Below are 17640 nucleotides of genomic sequence, written 5' to 3'. Positions count from 1 at the left end.
TCTTGCCAGAGCCTTATAGCTCCCCCAGACCATATACTATTTTAAAACTATAAAGTCCCCAAAAACTATCTGAAAGGATGGCCTTGTTCAGCAATGCTGATTCTACTTCAATAATAATGTTATTCAACACGGTATTCTACTTTGTAATAAAATAATAGTAATCCAAGCTGTGGATGTTCATTAAAGAACATCTTTTCTGATTCACTTTGTTCCTCTGCCTATTCTGTTGTTTCTGTGCAGTAGTTCTGGGTTTATTGGTGTTAAAGTGTGTGTCTGGATTTCTTCTCTTAGATTGGTCGCTTGGTTATTGGGCAGAATGGGATCCTTTCTACCCCTGCTGTATCCTGCATCATTAGAAAGATCAAAGCCATTGGTGGGATCATTCTGACAGCCAGCCACAACCCGGGAGGGCCCAATGGAGATTTTGGAATCAAATTTAATATTTCCAATGGAGGTGAGTTTGCTGTCATTTTGAAGGATAGTCCATTTATGTTCATTAGGATAAACCAATAACCAAGGCCTTGGAAGGCCAGTGTTCTGGTTCTGATCCTTAACAAGGGGGTTCTTTGTTTCGTTTTGGTGAAAGTGGAATGCTTCTCATCCTGTCGTCCCTGAATATGAGAAGCCATGCACAAATCATCATTAACATGGTATTTTTCTTTTAGACAATTTTGATACTTTGCTGTCTAAATGATGAAATGGCAAATGTGTGAGTGAAGAGGAGTTGACGAGCTCCGTGTTCTTTGTATTTTCATGTCAGTCCCACAAAATGACCCCATGGTTCGCTGTTTGATTTCCAGGTCCTGCTCCAGAAGCAATAACTGATAAAATCTTCCAAATCAGCAAGACAATTGAAGAATATGCAATTTGCCCTGACCTGAAAATAGACCTTGGAGTTCTGGGAAAGCAGCAGTTTGACCTGGAAAACAAGTTCAAACCATTCACAGGCATGTTGACTTTCCTCCCCTCTTGCCCCCCTATTTCCACCTTAAGCAGTTGGACTTTCCAAGTTTTAATAAAGTAGATCTTCAGTTTTGGAAAGACTGTGGTCACTAAGCTTTGCATGGATTGTTTAGCAGGTCTGGAATTGGGTCTAGGAGCCTAGAGACCTGGGCTCTCTGGGCCCTGCCAGGAATCAGCCATGTGACTTTGGGTGCAGCATTTCCAACTTTCTAGGCCTTGCCTTCCATACCTATTAAATGAATAGCCTTGACTAGAAGACCTGTAAGATTACATTCATAGCTAAGTTTTATTGAGCTTTTGTTACGTGCCAAACTCTCAACAAGCATTATCCCACTTTATTCTTAGAGAGCCCTGTGAAGGCAGCACTATCTGTATTCACTTTTTCCCTAAGAGGAAACAAAAGTTGAGAAGAACTTACATCTCAGGCTCAAGGTCCTATAGTGAGTGAGTGGCAAACCAGATTCAGACTCAGGTGTGAAGGATTCCAAAGCCTGGGCTTTGATTCTTCATTTTTCCTGCCTTAATATTCAGTGAAATCAAAGTAAGCCATTCAGGGGGCTAAATTGAAACTCCCTGCATAGGCAGCAGGGGTAGAATGCCAAGGTATTAATAATTGTTGGAGTAAAGGTTTATAACATTGTTCATATCAACACAACAAGGGTGAGGTGGTTAGTAATGCGACTTACTTTTTGACCGTTCCAACATGTACTCTCTCCTCTGGATTGCCATTTTATGGCAAACATTTCTTTGTTTGAACCTACCCATCGAGAGCTGGCAGTCGCGTCCTAACAAAGATAAAGCGGTGCCTTGGAACATCTTGAAGACATTCTTAGGGCTTGGAAAACACCAGTAGGAAATTTCTTAAACTCTTAATGTTTTGAAAATGTTCAGATGTGCCCTGACATCCAACGAGGGCAGCAAGACTAAGTTCTTATATTTGTCTTACTCCTTTAGCAGTGCGTGTGAAAAGTGGTTTGTTAAAAAATTTTTTTTCTGCTTTTTACCATTAATAAGTCTTATGGCAGTGGGCCTAGAAAAAGGAAAGAAAAGTGGGCCTTACATTTTCTGTTATTTATGACACCAAAATACACTTCTCATGGTGATGGGCAAAGAGTCAATGTGGCAGCATAGCTGAGCTTCTAGCCAGGCAAACCCCTGTCCGAATCTCTTGTGTGCCCCATCCCAGCTGTGTGGGCAAGTTACTCAGCCTTTCAGAGTTTAATCTTTCTCATCTTCTTGTCTATAAAATAGAACTAATAACATTTACGTCTCAGGAAAATGGTTGGTACTGAGTAAGAGATCATGTGACAGCCCGGGCACATTGGAACACATTCCTCGATAATTGTCCTTTTAAAATAGCTATTGTGGGTTTACAGCAGTAGAATCATTTCAGAGGATACTATTTCTTCATGTGTTTGGCTCCCCCATCTTTTAATGTTGCTTGTTCTCACAGTGGAAATTGTGGACTCTGTGGAAGCTTATGCTACAATGCTGAGAAACATCTTTGATTTCAACGCACTGAAGGAACTGCTTTCTGGTCCAAACCGACTAAAGATTCGTATAGATGCCATGCATGGAGGTAAGGAGCCAGTTTTCTTCCCTTCCCTTCTCTCAAAGATATGGAGCTGCTTTTTACCTTGCATATCGTGATGCTTTAACAAGCCTTTTCTCAAGACTGTTTCACGGTTTTTATTGATTTTCTTTAATGTTTATTTATTCTTGAGAGAGAGAGAGAGAGAGAGTGTGAGCAAGGGAGGGGCAGAGAGAGGGAGACACTAATCCAAAGCAGGCTTCAGGCTGTGAGCTGTCAGCACAGGGCTTGACGCAGGGCTCGAACTCATGAACTGTGAGATCATGACCTGAACTGAAGTTGGACACTTAACCAACTGAGCTGCCCCTGTTTCATGGTTTTTAAATAGTGATTTTGCAACCATTTCAGAGCATTATTCACATAGATGAAAATCTAATTGTACACAGCAAAAATAGGAGAGACATTCCTCATGGTAAGGTAGTGCGAAGGTCAGAGTTTCCACATTAAGTATCAGGCCTTGAATAACATGCAACTGTTTTTATGGACTCTTCCTTCCCCTCAGAAGATACCTTACATTCTTCCTGCACACCCCCATCTATTCCAAGGGGGAGGTATCATTTGCTAGATGAAGTAAACATGCTTGTGAGTCCCATACCCCACTCAGCTGCCCCCACATGTACCTTTTCTTAGAAGAGCAGAGCCTACAAGAGCAAGCTGAGGATTAAATTCCAGAACAACAGTTGGGTATCTCTCCCTCTTCTTCCTCTCTGGGTGCATGGCCAGGTCAGCAGAGATAGCAGCCATCATTGTGAATCAGAACCATGAAACTGGCTCACATGTTGGAATATGGGAATTCCAAGCACTTAGGTTGTTTATTTGTTTTGTAATAAATTTAGAATTTTAGAATCTTTGAGTGGGAAGGATTTTCCCTAGTGGGGAAAACTTTCTGTCTGTGATTGAACCCTCTCAATGATGTTGTTCAGGGCCTCCTGTTACCCTGTAAAACCACAGAAAACCTTCTTCTGTGGCAGTCAGTTGAGCATCCAACTCTTGATTCCTGCTCAGATCGCGAGATCAAGCCCGGCATTGGGCTCTGTGCTGGACATGGAGCCTGCCTAAGATTCTCTTTCCCTTTCCCCCTGCCCCTCCCCCACTCACTCTCCTTCCCCCTTTCTCTGTAAAACAAAAACAAAAAACCTTCTTTCTGTGGGCTGAAATCTTCTATCCCTGGAACTTTACTGTTGAGTCCTAGCTTGCCTCTGGAGTCTCATAGAGTGGGTCTACTTCCTTATTTAGACAAAAGCTATTCTGTCATTTCAAAGTATTCAACAAGTATGTATTGAGTACCTACTATATGTGTGCATAGGGGGGTGGTGGGCTGGGACTCAGCAGAAGACTTCCTTCAAAGAGCTTGCAATGCCTGGGGAGATGGGATGGGTCAAAAACTACCGCCAGGCCAACAAAATGAGGGTTAGATAAAATTTCAAGTATTCTCTTTGGGGTGTGGAAGAAGGCATAACTTGACTAGCCGTATCAAGAAGGGTTTCCTGGAAGAAGTTGGCAACCAACTCTTTCATGAAAGAAGGATCTAGGGTAGTCATTTCCAGCTGAGGCAATGGCTGTAGCAAAGACATGAAGGCTTAAAAGATGTTATGTTAGAAAAATGAGGAGAATGGCTTAAGAATAGGCTTTATATGTTCACTAACTGAAGCTTGAATAAAAACTTGAAATAAAAAAAAAATTAATAAATAAAAAGAAAGGGCTTGTGGTGGTAGATGGGGTAGGAAAAGCTGGTCATGAAGTATACTTCATTCTCCTGGCCATTCAGGTATTCCTTTAACGCCTCAGTTTCTATATCCTTCACCTCCCTGGCTGCCTTGACCTTTTTCTGTGGTGTGTCCATAGTATCCTTAACATGTGGCCCCAATCACTGGAGAAGCATATTCTCCACTGTTCTGATCTCTGTGGCTTCTATGGGTGTCAGTACCTTCCATGATGAAAACACATTCTTAGCATATTAGAGATGAAGGTTCTTGGTAGTTGTATAAAATGTCACCATAAAAGTATGTGACCGTTTTTTTCCTGTGGTTGGTAGTTCTGTTTTTCTTTCTTCTTCGTTTTTTTTAATGTTTTATTTATTTTTGAGACAGAGAGAGATACAGCATGAGTGGGGGAGAGGCAGAGAGAGAGACACACACACACAGAGAATCTGAAACAGGCTCCAGGCTTTGAGGTGTCAGCACAGAGCCCGATGCAGGGCTCGAACTTGGGAACAACGAGATCATGACCTAGGCTGAAATCAGACGCTTAACCAACTGAGCCACCCAGGCACCCCTCTTTTTGTTGTTGTTGTTGTTGTTGTTGTTGTTGTTGTTGTTTTGGTTTGTTGTTTGTGTTTTTAACCAGTTTGTCCTATAGCTGGTTACAGTTAAGAGATTAGGGCTCTGAATCCCAGCTCCCACTCATACTAGATATGTAAGTTTGGGCAAATGGCTTCATCTCAGACCAGTTTTCTTATCTATAAAGTAGAGGTGATAATCATAATGCAAACATTTATAACCTACGTGCCAGGTACTGTTCTCAGGGCTTCATATTTATTAACTCATTGAATCCTCACACCAGCCCTGTTAGGTAGCTACTGTTATTATCCTCATTTTGCAGATAGGGTAGATGGAGACACACAGAGATTAAATAACTTTACCAAAGTTGTACAGTCAGTGATTAACTGAGCTGGGAGTTGAATCCACGCATTCTGATTCCAGAGTCCAAGCTCTTAAGCACTAAGCTCTACCACATTGTGAGCTTTTTTTGTTTTTGAAAGAGGGAGAAAATGGTTGCAAAGGGTTATAGTAGGGCCTTCATAGAAGTTAACTTCCCTCCCTTGCCCCATTCTCCTTCATCAACTAGCCCCACCTTTTCCAACTGAATCTCTCATTATTTCTTTTTGCAAAACCTTCTATCCTAGTGAGTCTTACCGTTCCACTGGCCCCTGAATATAGTTTTCATGTTCTCATTGCCCATGCCATTCTCCTTAGAACACCTCCACCTCCTCCCCTAGTCTTCTAATACTTTAATAAGTTCTATTTTCTGATTCTTCATTTCACATTTTACGTAGTTGTGGGACCGTATGTGAAGAAGATCCTCTGCGAAGAACTCGGTGCCCCTGCGAACTCAGCAGTTAACTGTGTTCCTCTGGAAGACTTTGGAGGCCACCACCCTGACCCCAACCTCACTTACGCTGCTGACCTGGTGGAGACCATGAAGACAGGAGAGCACGACTTTGGGGCTGCTTTTGATGGAGATGGGGTGGGTACAAGTGCATTGAAGTGAACTCTGGTATAGGCCAGTACCCTTTGTTCCTACAAAGGAGGAAGAAGCAGGCTGCTTCTGTCAGGTCTTGTGGGCTCGGTGAATGAGTGATAGTCGAGGAGTCCTTATTGCACCACAGGGTCAGGGCTAAATTGTTAGAAGACCCTCTTGAACATAAATGAGTCCTTGAAATGTAACCCATGTGCTTAATTTTAGACATTCAGATTTTCTAAGAGTGGCAGGGTGATCAGGGCTCAGTTACGATGGAATGGTGCTTCATGAGCTGGTCTGGTTCTAGAAACCCATCCTAGGTTTATTCAACCCCTGGAAAGCATTTTGGCCTTATAATATATCCATTTGTTCGTTCTCATTGGTTGAATGATAAAACTATAATGAGAGAATAAACCTTTTATTCCTCCTTTACAATTAATACTTTTACTAAGCAGGCTGTTTTATTTACATTGGTGAATACATAGCAGACAAAGGATAGATGTGATTTAAGTGGTTTTGTATTCTTGGTATCTCAGAGAGAGGCAGTACATGTATTTCCTTAGCTGAAAAATATTTTTACTGCTCTTGTCCTTTAAATTCAGCTAGAATCCATTACTTCCTAAAAATCAAATTTCTCCATATCAAAATTTTGAAAAATGAAAAGGATCCCTGGAGAGACTATTTTGCAATGCATCTTTCTGCAGCAGTGTGTGATGAGAGTTTTTTCCTCCATATGCTGAGTTACTTGAGTATTTCCTGTATACCAGGCATCAAGGAAGCAGTGAAGGTGGCAGCATGTTTTGCTGGGTCCTGTATCCAATGGCGGGACCGTGATTTAGGTGCCCTTTCCTGAAGAAGTCTGCTTTGTTCCTCAAAAGATGTCTGGTAGACCCACCAAACTATGTGAATAGCCAACATTTTCTCTCTTGTTTCGATCTCTTCTCTCCTCTGGGAGAGAGGTGATGGATTCCAGAGTTTGGAAGAGGTCTGGGAGGTTAAAGTCAGCTGGCCTCTGGAGGGAGAACAGAGTTTTTGTTCAGAAGGAGTTTGTGCATACACTTAATTGAAAACAGTTTTAGTTTTTTGGCATGGGGATGCCTTTGGTGCAGTGGCACTGTATAGATCCGTTAGAAACAAAGTCCAGTGTTTAGAACCCAGTAGGAATAAAGGTATCAGTTTTAAGTTTTATAAATTAGAGTTTTATTACCCTTTCCCATTCCCTCCCTCCCCATGTAAGATTGTTTTTCCAGCAGTTTGATTAAAAGCTCTTCCTTTGAATCCCCCTTCTCTCAAAGGATCGAAACATGATTCTGGGCAAGCACGGGTTCTTTGTCAACCCGTCAGACTCCGTGGCTGTCATTGCTGCCAACATCTTCAGCATTCCGTATTTCCAGCAAACTGGGGTCCGAGGCTTTGCCCGCAGCATGCCCACCAGTGGGGCCCTGGACCGGTAAGTCTCTCTAGTCCCTTGGCCCTCACCAGGCTCTTCTGTGTCTGGAACTGTCTTCCTTCCCTTGCAGCCTGGGCATCTGATGCATAGTATGTGCTAAATGTTTGTTTTATTAAATTGTTTTAAATTGAAGTATAATTAATATGCAATGTTTTGTTAGTTTCAGGTGGGCAACACATTGATAGAACAGTTTTGTATATTACTCAGTGCTCACCGCAATAAGTGTCATCCCCATCTGTCACCATGCAGTGTTACTATAGTAGTACTGACTATAGTCCCTATGCTGTACTTTTCATCTCTGTGACTTGTACCTCTTAATCCCCTTTACCTCTTTTACCATTTCCCCACCACCCTCCCCTATGGGAACCGCCAATTTGTTCTCTCTATTTAAGAGTCTCTTTGTTTTGTTTTTATATTCCAGATATAAGTGTTTGTTTTATGAAGGAATGGGTGGGCTTTTTCTGGATTAGATATCCCCCTCTCTGTGCTTCCTTACTACACTGCACTTCTTCCATTCCAGCACTTACCACCCTGTTCTGATAGCTTGTTTGCTTGACTGTCTGCCCTGTTAGACTGTAAACTTCTACAGAGAAAAGACTGTCTTATTCTCTGTCCTAAACTTTGCCTGTCCATAGTATGCCTGGCAGATAGTAGACCACACACGCCCCCATACAGACACCTTTTTAGGAAATGAACCACTGAACGTTAATGAAGAAATGCACAGATGGCAGCCCTGTTGTACCAAAGACATCGTTCTAGAGAATCATCACTGTCCTTTAGCAGGTGTGCACACAGTTAGAGTGAGAGAGCAATCTGAAATAAGATCAGTGTATAAAGAAACATTCCCCATCCATCCCTGGCTGGATGCCCATCCATGCACAAACACAACAAATGTTCATTTATCCCAAATCCAAATAGATAGAAAGCTCCAACAGTTAATCAAAGAAAATTCAGTTTTTATGAGAAAGAAAGGACCCAGTGACAATAAACACTTGATATCTCTGATTTGCTTATTTGTTTATCTATTTATTACATATCCCCTCATTTACAAAGGCTTTGAGGTGGCTTGTGAGATCACATCTAAAACAATTGAAAAATATAAGAAATAATAAATGAGGACTAGGAAGAATGTTAATTAGAACATGTTAGATGCCCAGCAAATGTTTGCAGAATGAATGGATAAGGAATGAGTGACTGAATAAAAGGTCAAGGTCAGAGAAGAAAGCAGAATGGATACATCTAGGTTCTTATAGTAATAACTAGTATTTATTGAACATTGCCTTGTGTGAGACACTAAGTATTTTATGTTTGAAGTCATTTAATTCTCAGAACAACCTCACGAGGTCAATTTTATCTATAGCCCTGCTTTACAGGTGGGAAAACAAAAGGACAAAGAAATTAAGTAACTTGCTCAAAGTCACCCAGCTAGTAAATGGCCGAGTGAGGATTTGAACCCAGAACCGTGGCTCCTAATTGGCCCAGCTGGGCCATGTAGTAGTTTCCCACTGTGTGTGTGTGTGTGTGTGTGTGTGTGTGTGTGTGCACGCATATGTGTGTATTACAGAATTAGTGCTGACTTCCCTTCAGCTAAGAAGAAGGTAATGACTAATATTCATAGAGTGATTTCTAGTCTACACAGAGCCACAGCAATCCTTACCCTAAAGAAGAGGGACCTGAAGGTCAGAGAGGTTAGCTGTCTTGTCGAGGACCCCACAGCTAAATCAGAGCTAGAATTAGAGGCTGGTGCTTCTGCCTCCACATCCTGCATCTGAAGTTGTGAGCTGATCTCGGCCAGGCTGTTGTAATTAGACCTAGCAGATCCTGAAATCACGTCTGTGTCATCCAAGAGCAGCTTAATTCTAATTTTTGGAAAAAATTGATAATACACATAGAACCACAATGGAAATATCTCATTACCCAGGTAAAGGTTTATTGTACTTTCACTTTCAAAATTATGGATTTAATTTCCTCAGATGTTAGAATCTAAACATGACATTACTTTGCTAGTAATAAGGCAAGCATTCTGGAAGGCAGAACTTATTAAAACAGTGAATGAAATGTAGATTAGTCTTACTTTTCAGAGGGAAAGGGATCTTTTAAAAAGAGATCACTTAAAGGTTTTAAATAGTCTACAGATATATAGGAGTAAAAGATGTGTTAGAGGCGAGAGAGGACCAAGGAACAGTGTGGGGAAGTCACTACAAATGGGAGACCTACTGCACCCTGTCCTTTCTGGGCCTCTGGCGAAATGAAAGGAGCATTGATGGGGCACCTGAATAGCAGGCCATTGGTCATCCTGGCTGTGTGACCTTGGGCTGGTCACATAACATCCTAGACCCTGTTTCCTTTTCTGTAAAATGGTGACCCCCTAAACTCAATATTCTATGATTCTGTGATTATAAGTGCATCAAAACGTCATTCTTTTGTTCTTTATGGAATGGGTATAGATGCAGTCTCTAACCAAAACATTAAATAGCCTAAAAAAATAGCCTTGCACATTTCGCTACTGTTGCTTCTTCTAAAATATTAAACTTAGTGACCTGAATTAATTCTTTCTCCTTCCTCTTTTACTCCCTCCTCTGATTCCACATATAATAGTCCATTGTGCACAAGTTTTCTCCTACGATTTTCCACCAATCTTAGAATTATGTGTACCTCTGAGCAATGCTAAATGGGACCCTTGATTACAATAACGGTTGCTATTTTCCATCCCTCACGTGGCTAAGCTAACAGTCCTGCTGTGATGTAACTTTGATTTCATGCCTTTGAAGGGTGGCTAATGCTACAAAGATCGCTTTGTATGAGACCCCAACTGGCTGGAAGTTTTTTGGGAATTTGATGGATGCGAGCAAACTGTCCCTTTGTGGGGAGGAGAGCTTTGGGACCGGTAAGTGCGTGGCCCTGTGCTACCATTTTCTTTCCTGTAAACATTACTTGCAGGGAAAGCACGGACTTGCTAAGGCAGGACTGAAATAGCAACGGTAGCTGATGTGTCCTAAATCAAGATGCAATTTATTTATAACAACCCTGGTGAAGTGTACACATTGGAAAAGCAGTGAGCATGCTTAGCTGAGGAGGGCTAATTTTACTTTCAGAGGATCACATCCACCGTGACAGGAAGTTTGGGGGCCTCCCCGGCAGCATGGTCACTGAGTCTGTAGAGATTAAACAGAGTGATAAACATGTGTTTCTTCCCTCCGTGGTCAAGGAAACTTTTATAAATGTTTTCATTTCTGGGAAGAAATATGGTGCAGCGAGTCAGTTTTTCGTCTTTCTGTAAGAGGAGGTGTCAGCATGGCATTAAATCTTTCTCTTTAATGGGCCCGAGTTTTCTATAGCAACAAGTTATGATTTATTAAGGTTAAATGAGAGGAGATCATTAGGGTGGAACTAAGTTGCTAGGTGATCAAGAAATTAAAAATATGTCCTTGTCCATGAAGATGTCTGCATAAATTGTAGTATGTTGGAAAAGGGGAGCGTGGTAGGCTGGGGGATGTTTCAAGACCCTTAGACCCCACTTTTTGTGCTCTCCCTCCTCCTCTTTGTCTGTCCAAATATTATCCTGAAGTCCCACTTACATGACCTTCTCTACTACCTCATCCAACCTACATCAATTTCTCACCTTTCTAAACACCATTCAGGCCTATGGCCCTTTTCCAAGTGTTGGTCTCCAGTCAGGTTACAAGGTACTTCACTGGCTGCATTTCTTCTCCTCTCCGTCTCTTTATGCAACATTGTGAAACAAAAGGACTAATCTTCTTGGTCCTTCAGTACCAAAACAAAGCAAAGATCAAAATCTGGCATTCTATAAGCCTTCCAATTGAGTTGCAATTCATACTGGGTTAAAGAGAATAAATTGCTGATTTTATTTCTTTTCCTACAAGTCCTGGGGTAAGTAGATAGAATGAGCTGGTAAATTTGAGACACCTATTTACAAAGTTCTAAGAAATTTAATATCCTTGAGGGAGTGGTAATGCTCCTTGGTAATGAATTGACTTGATAGAATTGGAGGGTATTAAGAAAGATGGATGAGTCTTGGGGTTGAACAGCCGTCCACAGAGAAGACTTGATGGTTTACTATGTTCTACATCTTTGGTCAGAGAAATCAAGGCCACTGGCCTAGTTTTTTCCTACTTCATAAATATGGATGATGCCACATTACTCCATGGGATACCAGATGAATGCCCATGAACCTGTGAGGTGGTCTTATTCTGTGAAATTCCCACCCAGTGTTATCAAGTGCAGGCTTGCTTTCAGCCATTCTTCTTTATGGTTGAAGGTGTCTTTGAAGGCAGGGACCACATCTTAACCTTTGGTTTCCTAACACCCTGTACCTATACCAGTGCTGAGCATTGTGAGAGTGAGAAAAGTTTAGAACAAGGGTTTCCAGGGTGTTGGGCTATGTGGAAGGTTACTAATTTCATGAGAGGGCTCTGAGTTCAACAGAGATTGGAAAACTTGGAATGCAGCTCTGTCTTGGATATTCATAATGATATTAACATTTGAAGATTCCAAAACATTTTACTATAAGGAATCCTGTTTGTACAGTTTTATCTAAACATAGTTAGCTGCATCTCTCCCTCCCTCTCTCTCTCTCTGTGGTATATCCAGTAACATCTTGCCCCACAGACCCATGTGGGAAGCACTGGGCAAGGTAGGTCTGAGCCCTGGACCCACGTAGGAGTCCCTGATATAGAGTGGCTGGGAACAAACCTGGAGACAGCATAGCACAAGTGGCTTTTCTCATGTGACAGGGCTGCACGTACTGGAAGGCAGCTTGCTGGTCCTTTCCTCTCCAAGTCACCCATCCTCAGTTCCCCTGGTCGTTCCTCACTTCACATTGTTTACATACCCAGCACCAGCTTCTAGATGTTTCCAAGTTCACGAGCGCCTCTCTTACATCATGTCCAGAACTGAGCCCAAATCCATGTGTGACCTAACTGACAAATAAAGATTAGAGTAGGATGATTATTTCTAGAGAACTGGGCCCTGGCCTTTTTTTTTGGAAACAACTTTCATTTATATTAGCTTTCAGGTCATTTCATAATACTATTTAGCTCATATAATGTAGATAATTAAACCTCTTTAAGTTTTTACTCAGGAGAATTTGTCAAGAAAATTCGTCTTTCATGTTACCTTTGAGGGATTGATTTCTTTGAACACATTAGACTGTAAATGATTTCTTGCTAAAGCTTGTTCGTTTATTTATTTATTAACCCATTCAAATGCTAAGGGCCAACTGTGATTTTATCTTCTCTTTGATATCTTTTTTTTGCAAAGAGAGAATGCATCATGAAGATAATCCACAAACTCTCTTTCTCTTTGAAATAAAGAAAATTGTAATGTTTCTGAGATAAACGTTTTAAAAACCAACCTGCATAGCTATGGGTCTCCACTGCTGTGAATGAGTGGCAGCTGAAGTTATTTAACTGAACTTCTGATCTCCTTGTTTATAAAGGAGTTAATTTCCACCTGCTAGTCCCTCTCTGGTGAATGCTTCCAGCAGTTTCTTTCCAGAGTTTCTTAGGGCAGACATTAGTGATTATACAAGCTTTGCAGTGTTTAAATTCTGTAGCTTCATTGAGTACAGGGTCATTTATTTTTGTTTTTCCAGGCGAGAGCAGAGGCAATTTCTTAGGAAAGCCTCCCTAACCTTCCATTGTGGGTCACAACCCCTTCTTCTTGGCTCTCATGGCACTACACATTTCTCTCCTTTGTTGCACATATTGCAGCTGTAATCTTTAAAAATATTTACAATTACTTGATTAATATCTAGGCTCCACTAGACTGTAAGTTCCATGAAGACAGGAATTACATGTGTCTTATTGTCCATCATATCCCCAGAGCCTCCTATAAAGGCCAGCATGGAATAGGCACTCAGCAAACACTTGTTGAATAAATGAGTGACTGAGCACATAATTCACTTGGCATCCTCCATTTAGACAAACAGAATCCTGGAGGTGGACATGAAAAGACTTCAAAAGCCATCCGGTGTGATTTCCTATCTGTTGGAATCATAACTGGCAGTCGATTCTCTTCTGCTTAAACACCCACCTCAGTGGGGAATCTTCACCTTACGTCTTGAAGCAGTCTGTCACTCTTGTGGGAACTTAACACCATTCCCACTCCATAGTCCAGAGTCGGGGACCCAAGGTCTTTGTGAGAACAGATGAGCTCTTATAAAAGAAAAGAGGTTTGCTTGCAAAGAGGCACGAAGGAGTTCAGAAGAACTGGCTCACCAAATAAAACAAGCCACCAGCATTTCAGAGCACAAGCCATAATATTACTAATGTTACCAAGCATATATTAGCCTGTCCATGGTGGAGAAACAGCAGCTGTCTCACACGATTATCATAGCCACAGAGGCTAGAACACTTCCTCAGTCATCAGCATTACAAATGCCTGGGATAAAGGGACTCAGAAATGGGCACCAGCGGAAGACAGCATCAACCTATTGTTTTTGGTTGATCTCATGATGCAAAGTTGTTTTTCCTCCTAACTGAGGATGATGATATGCACGTTTATACACAATGGCAGAGGGCAGAGTGGTCAGTTCTGTCCCACCTTGAATTTGTTCAGAAACTGGGAAGGAAATAGAAAGTGAAATCACCAAATAGAATAGAATGTCACTGCTTTTGAAACTCTTCTTCAGGAAAATGGGGGGCTTGGGAAACAGGGATAGGAAACCAGCTGAAGATGAACCTGGTATCATAAGGAAATATGCCAGTAAATTATGATCTGGCCAGGTCTAGAGATTAGAAATATTTTTTTCCTCTTTCATCTTTAAAAGGTTCTAGCAATGATGCATCCTATGGGAGTGATAACTAGAAGTACAACATTGTACTTTGCTTTGCAAATTTCTTTTAATTTTAATTTCTTATGAAGAGTTTTTCATGTTTGTGCTTCTTTTCATTAACTCATTCCTCAGATGTTTATTGATCTTTGTGAACCAGATACTGAGTTAGGCTAAAGGGTCACAATGCCGAGCATGACCTTGTACAGGGCCCTGAAAAGTCTGCATTTGGGGAAGGAAGTCAGACTCTGGCCACGTACTTACAAGTGTGCAGAGTGATCAGAGGTGAAGTACAGGGTGCCCTGGGAGCTTTTAGTCAGGGCACCAACCTGTGGTGAAGGAGATCTGATTTTCTGTCTGGTTCTCTGCATATTCTAATTTGCATAGCTCTGGAGTACATTTTCCTGTAGGTGAAGTCCCCATGGGAAGGTTAGAACATCCCGTCTCTGGAGATTTGCCAGATCAAGTACCCTACTAAAACTGGGCTGATGCCCTAATTATAAGTAACTCAGTTACACTATTACCTGCATGTCTATTTCCCTCACCTGTATGTCTGTGCTTATTTGTGAGGGCAAGTAACATGTCTTATGCATCTTGGTATTTTCCTTGGACTTGGAACATGATAGGCACTGATTCATATTCGTTGAGCATAAAATGGAGTTTGGGTTAAGACACAGTTCCTGCCTGTCAGGTACTTACTATATTCCCCCAAAGGAAATAGTTCCAGGGACAGTCACAAGGCAGAAGAGGGTTACTTGCTAAATGGAAAGTCTGTGGGCTGCTGGAGGAGAGCCCCCAAAGGCTCAAGCAATCTGGAAGTGGCTTCCTGAGCAGCTTAGCAGCCCTTTCAGAGTAAATTCATTTGTGCCATAAAAAAGACAAGATGGAGCAGGTCTGCTGAACCTCCCATCCAGTCAACGGGGGTCTGAGCATTCTTTGGGCAAACCCTTACTGAGAACTGGCTATGTACCAGGCACCAGCTAGGGATACAACTCATAGTCCAGGTAGGGTAAGAACAGACACGGTATGGTAGACTAGAGGTGAGCCTGAAGGGCAACAAGAACGGCATCCTGGTTTGGGGGGAAGTTGAAAGTCATTGCAGGCAATGTTAGCCAAGCTGATAGGTATGTTTGGAGTGGAAATTTTCAGGCAGAGAAAATAGCGTGTATAGAAGACCAAAGGGGAGATAAAGATGGGCAGAGAGAAGTACAGAGAGACAGGAGACATATGCATGTGTTTTCATACAATTCCACGTAGCTCTTTTTTATTTGCCGCTTCCCCGTCCTCAGACCCATCACCAGCCAGAAGCAGGAGGAGCCCAGCACTCCTGAGATGCCTATACTGGTAGATGGAACCTAATCCCTAAACTGTTAGCTTTTGGCTCGCTCGGCAAGGGTTGACATTTTTCTTGGCCGAAACCCGGAGTCCGCTCTGACTGAGCTGAATTTATACTTATCACAAGGTGCTGATTAGGCCGAAGTTAAGTGACAGGTGTTTGAAGATGCTGAAGGGGCAGAATTCCCATGCACTCAGTTGGTCTCTGAGCTGGACCAAATACAAAGAGACCCACCACTGCTTTTGTGTCAGCGAGGACTAGTGGTGCTTGCCGGTGGTGTTTCCCTTGTCTCACAATTGTGGGAGCTTGGCTTCATTTACTTTTTTAAAAATGAAACAAATGATACCAGTAACTCACATTCATAATCGGAAAATTAGATAAGGAAGAAGAGAAAAACACTGTGATCCCATTGCCCAGAGAAAAAAGCATATTGGGTTCTATTCCATTTTATTCACCAGTATGGAGTTAAGAGACATTTTTGAAAACTTAATAAGGTAGTGGAAAGCACTCATTTTCCCCAAAAGTTTTTTATTTTTCCCTTATCCATGATGGTATTTTGCATTTATTTATATAGTATTCAACAGTTCATAGACCAGTGCTACTTTCTGTCACACTAAAGTCTTACAATTGTGTGAGAAAGGTGACATTATCCCCATTGTACAAAGAAACTGAGGCTCAGAAATGTTATGTGACTTGTTCAAATTCAAACAGCTAATAAGTAGCAGTGTTTCAGATTCTGGTTTTGTGACTCTTAAATATAAAGCATTTTCCATTGAAATATAACCTCCATGACTGCAAAAGCAACAGCTTTAGAAACACACACACCTGCATACCCACCCACACATCATTGTCTTTTTTTTTCACTAGGAGCTTGTCATCATTCATTAGAACCCTAAAGAAAATGAATGTGCCCAGATTTTCTGAGCATTAGAGTTACTTAGAGTTATGTATTTAAAAAAAAAATTTTTTTTAACATGTATTTATTTTTGAGAGACAGAGAGACAGATTGCCAGAGGGGGAGGGGCAGAGAGAGAGAGGGAGACATAGAATCTGAATCAGGTTCCAGGCTCTGAGCTGTCAGCACAGAGTTCAATGTGGGGCTCGAATCCATGAACTGTGAGATTATGACCTGAGCTGAAGTCAGACATTTAACCAACTGAGCCACCCAGGCACCCCATAGAGTTACCTAGAGTTTTGATTAGATAAATGTGATTAATGAGAGTAGTCAGAATTTCCAGAAAGACCAGGGAGCGTGCAAATGGAATACAATAATTGTGTATGTTATCAAAGGCAGATATTTTGTTGATAATATTAGGTATGTCATTTAGTTATCTCCAAATAACTAAAGAGTTGGGTAAGATTTTTAGATTTTATTTTATTTACTTAGAACAGGAAAAGCACAAAGGAACCCTATGCTTTTAGGCTAGCCTAAATAAATAACTAAATAAATAAGGAAAAGAAAAGGAAGGAAGAAAAATACCCCTGGAAGCACAGACAAATAATTGCAAAGCTGTATACTTTTGTCATGAATTCTAAATGTATAGGGGAAGCTGCCAAAATCTTGCTGCTCAGGGTGAGCAATTACCATAACATCATTTGCAAATTCTGTGAGGGCCAGAGAGCTAATTTCTGTTCCTTGAAATAGCAATACAGGCGAATAAAAGTCCATAGATAATAAAATTAGGTAAATGAAAAATTTGTTACATAAAGCGCTAAAAGTATTGCCTAGTATCTCCGGTTTTGTCAGCATCCGGGTTCTGAAAACTGTTGTTTCTAAAAGTGGTTATCTTATTGAAGAGAAGATCTTTGGGGGAAAAAAAAAAAGTTGTGTGTTTTTATGATCCTAAAGGAGAAAGAGAAAGTATTGGAGTAGATTAATTAATTAACTCATTCATGCACTCCTTCACAGTTATTTACCTATTCCATGTGCTGTGCTAGTCACCAGACTTAGTTTTAAGGATAAATAAGAGATGTCTCTAGGATATACAGGAAAAGTGGGGTGAAAGGCTCATAAATAGATTAGCAAGGAGTATGTCCCACAGCAGAGGTTTTGAGCAGGTCGCTATAGGAGAAGAAAGAGAAAGTAGCTCATAACTGCCTAGGGAAGCTGGCAACTAGTCCCAGAGAGGAGAGGACATTTGAGTTGAGTCTAAAAGGATGAAAAGGGGAAGGATATTCATGCCTACTACATAGTTAGCATTGTGAGATACTCTGAGTTTTTAAGAATAAACCTCAGTGGGAAATCAAGGACAGACAGGCACATAAAG

At 41.3% G+C, this 17640-nt stretch overlaps 1 protein-coding gene across 1 annotated transcript in view; it reads left to right on the top strand.

The window, feature by feature from the left end:
• PGM1 (phosphoglucomutase 1) overlaps positions 1-17640 on the top strand; it is a 63071-nt gene that overhangs the window by 33767 nt on the left and 11664 nt on the right. The window contains exons 2-7 of the mRNA XM_047085131.1: positions 292-454; positions 801-947; positions 2417-2542; positions 5610-5800; positions 7090-7244; positions 10016-10131. Of these exons, the coding sequence (XP_046941087.1) occupies positions 292-454; positions 801-947; positions 2417-2542; positions 5610-5800; positions 7090-7244; positions 10016-10131 (898 nt within the window). The remainder of the gene's footprint in view (positions 1-291; positions 455-800; positions 948-2416; positions 2543-5609; positions 5801-7089; positions 7245-10015; positions 10132-17640) is intronic.

This window comes from Lynx rufus, unplaced genomic scaffold, assembly GCF_022079265.1.
Source record: "Lynx rufus isolate CCGP_SWC_20201006 ecotype Redwood Valley unplaced genomic scaffold, mLynRuf1.p SCAF_2, whole genome shotgun sequence".
NCBI classification, from domain to species: Eukaryota; Metazoa; Chordata; class Mammalia; order Carnivora; family Felidae; genus Lynx; species Lynx rufus.
The sequence above is the reverse complement of the archived record's forward strand: the minus strand, read 5'-3'. Positions and strand labels throughout refer to the sequence as shown.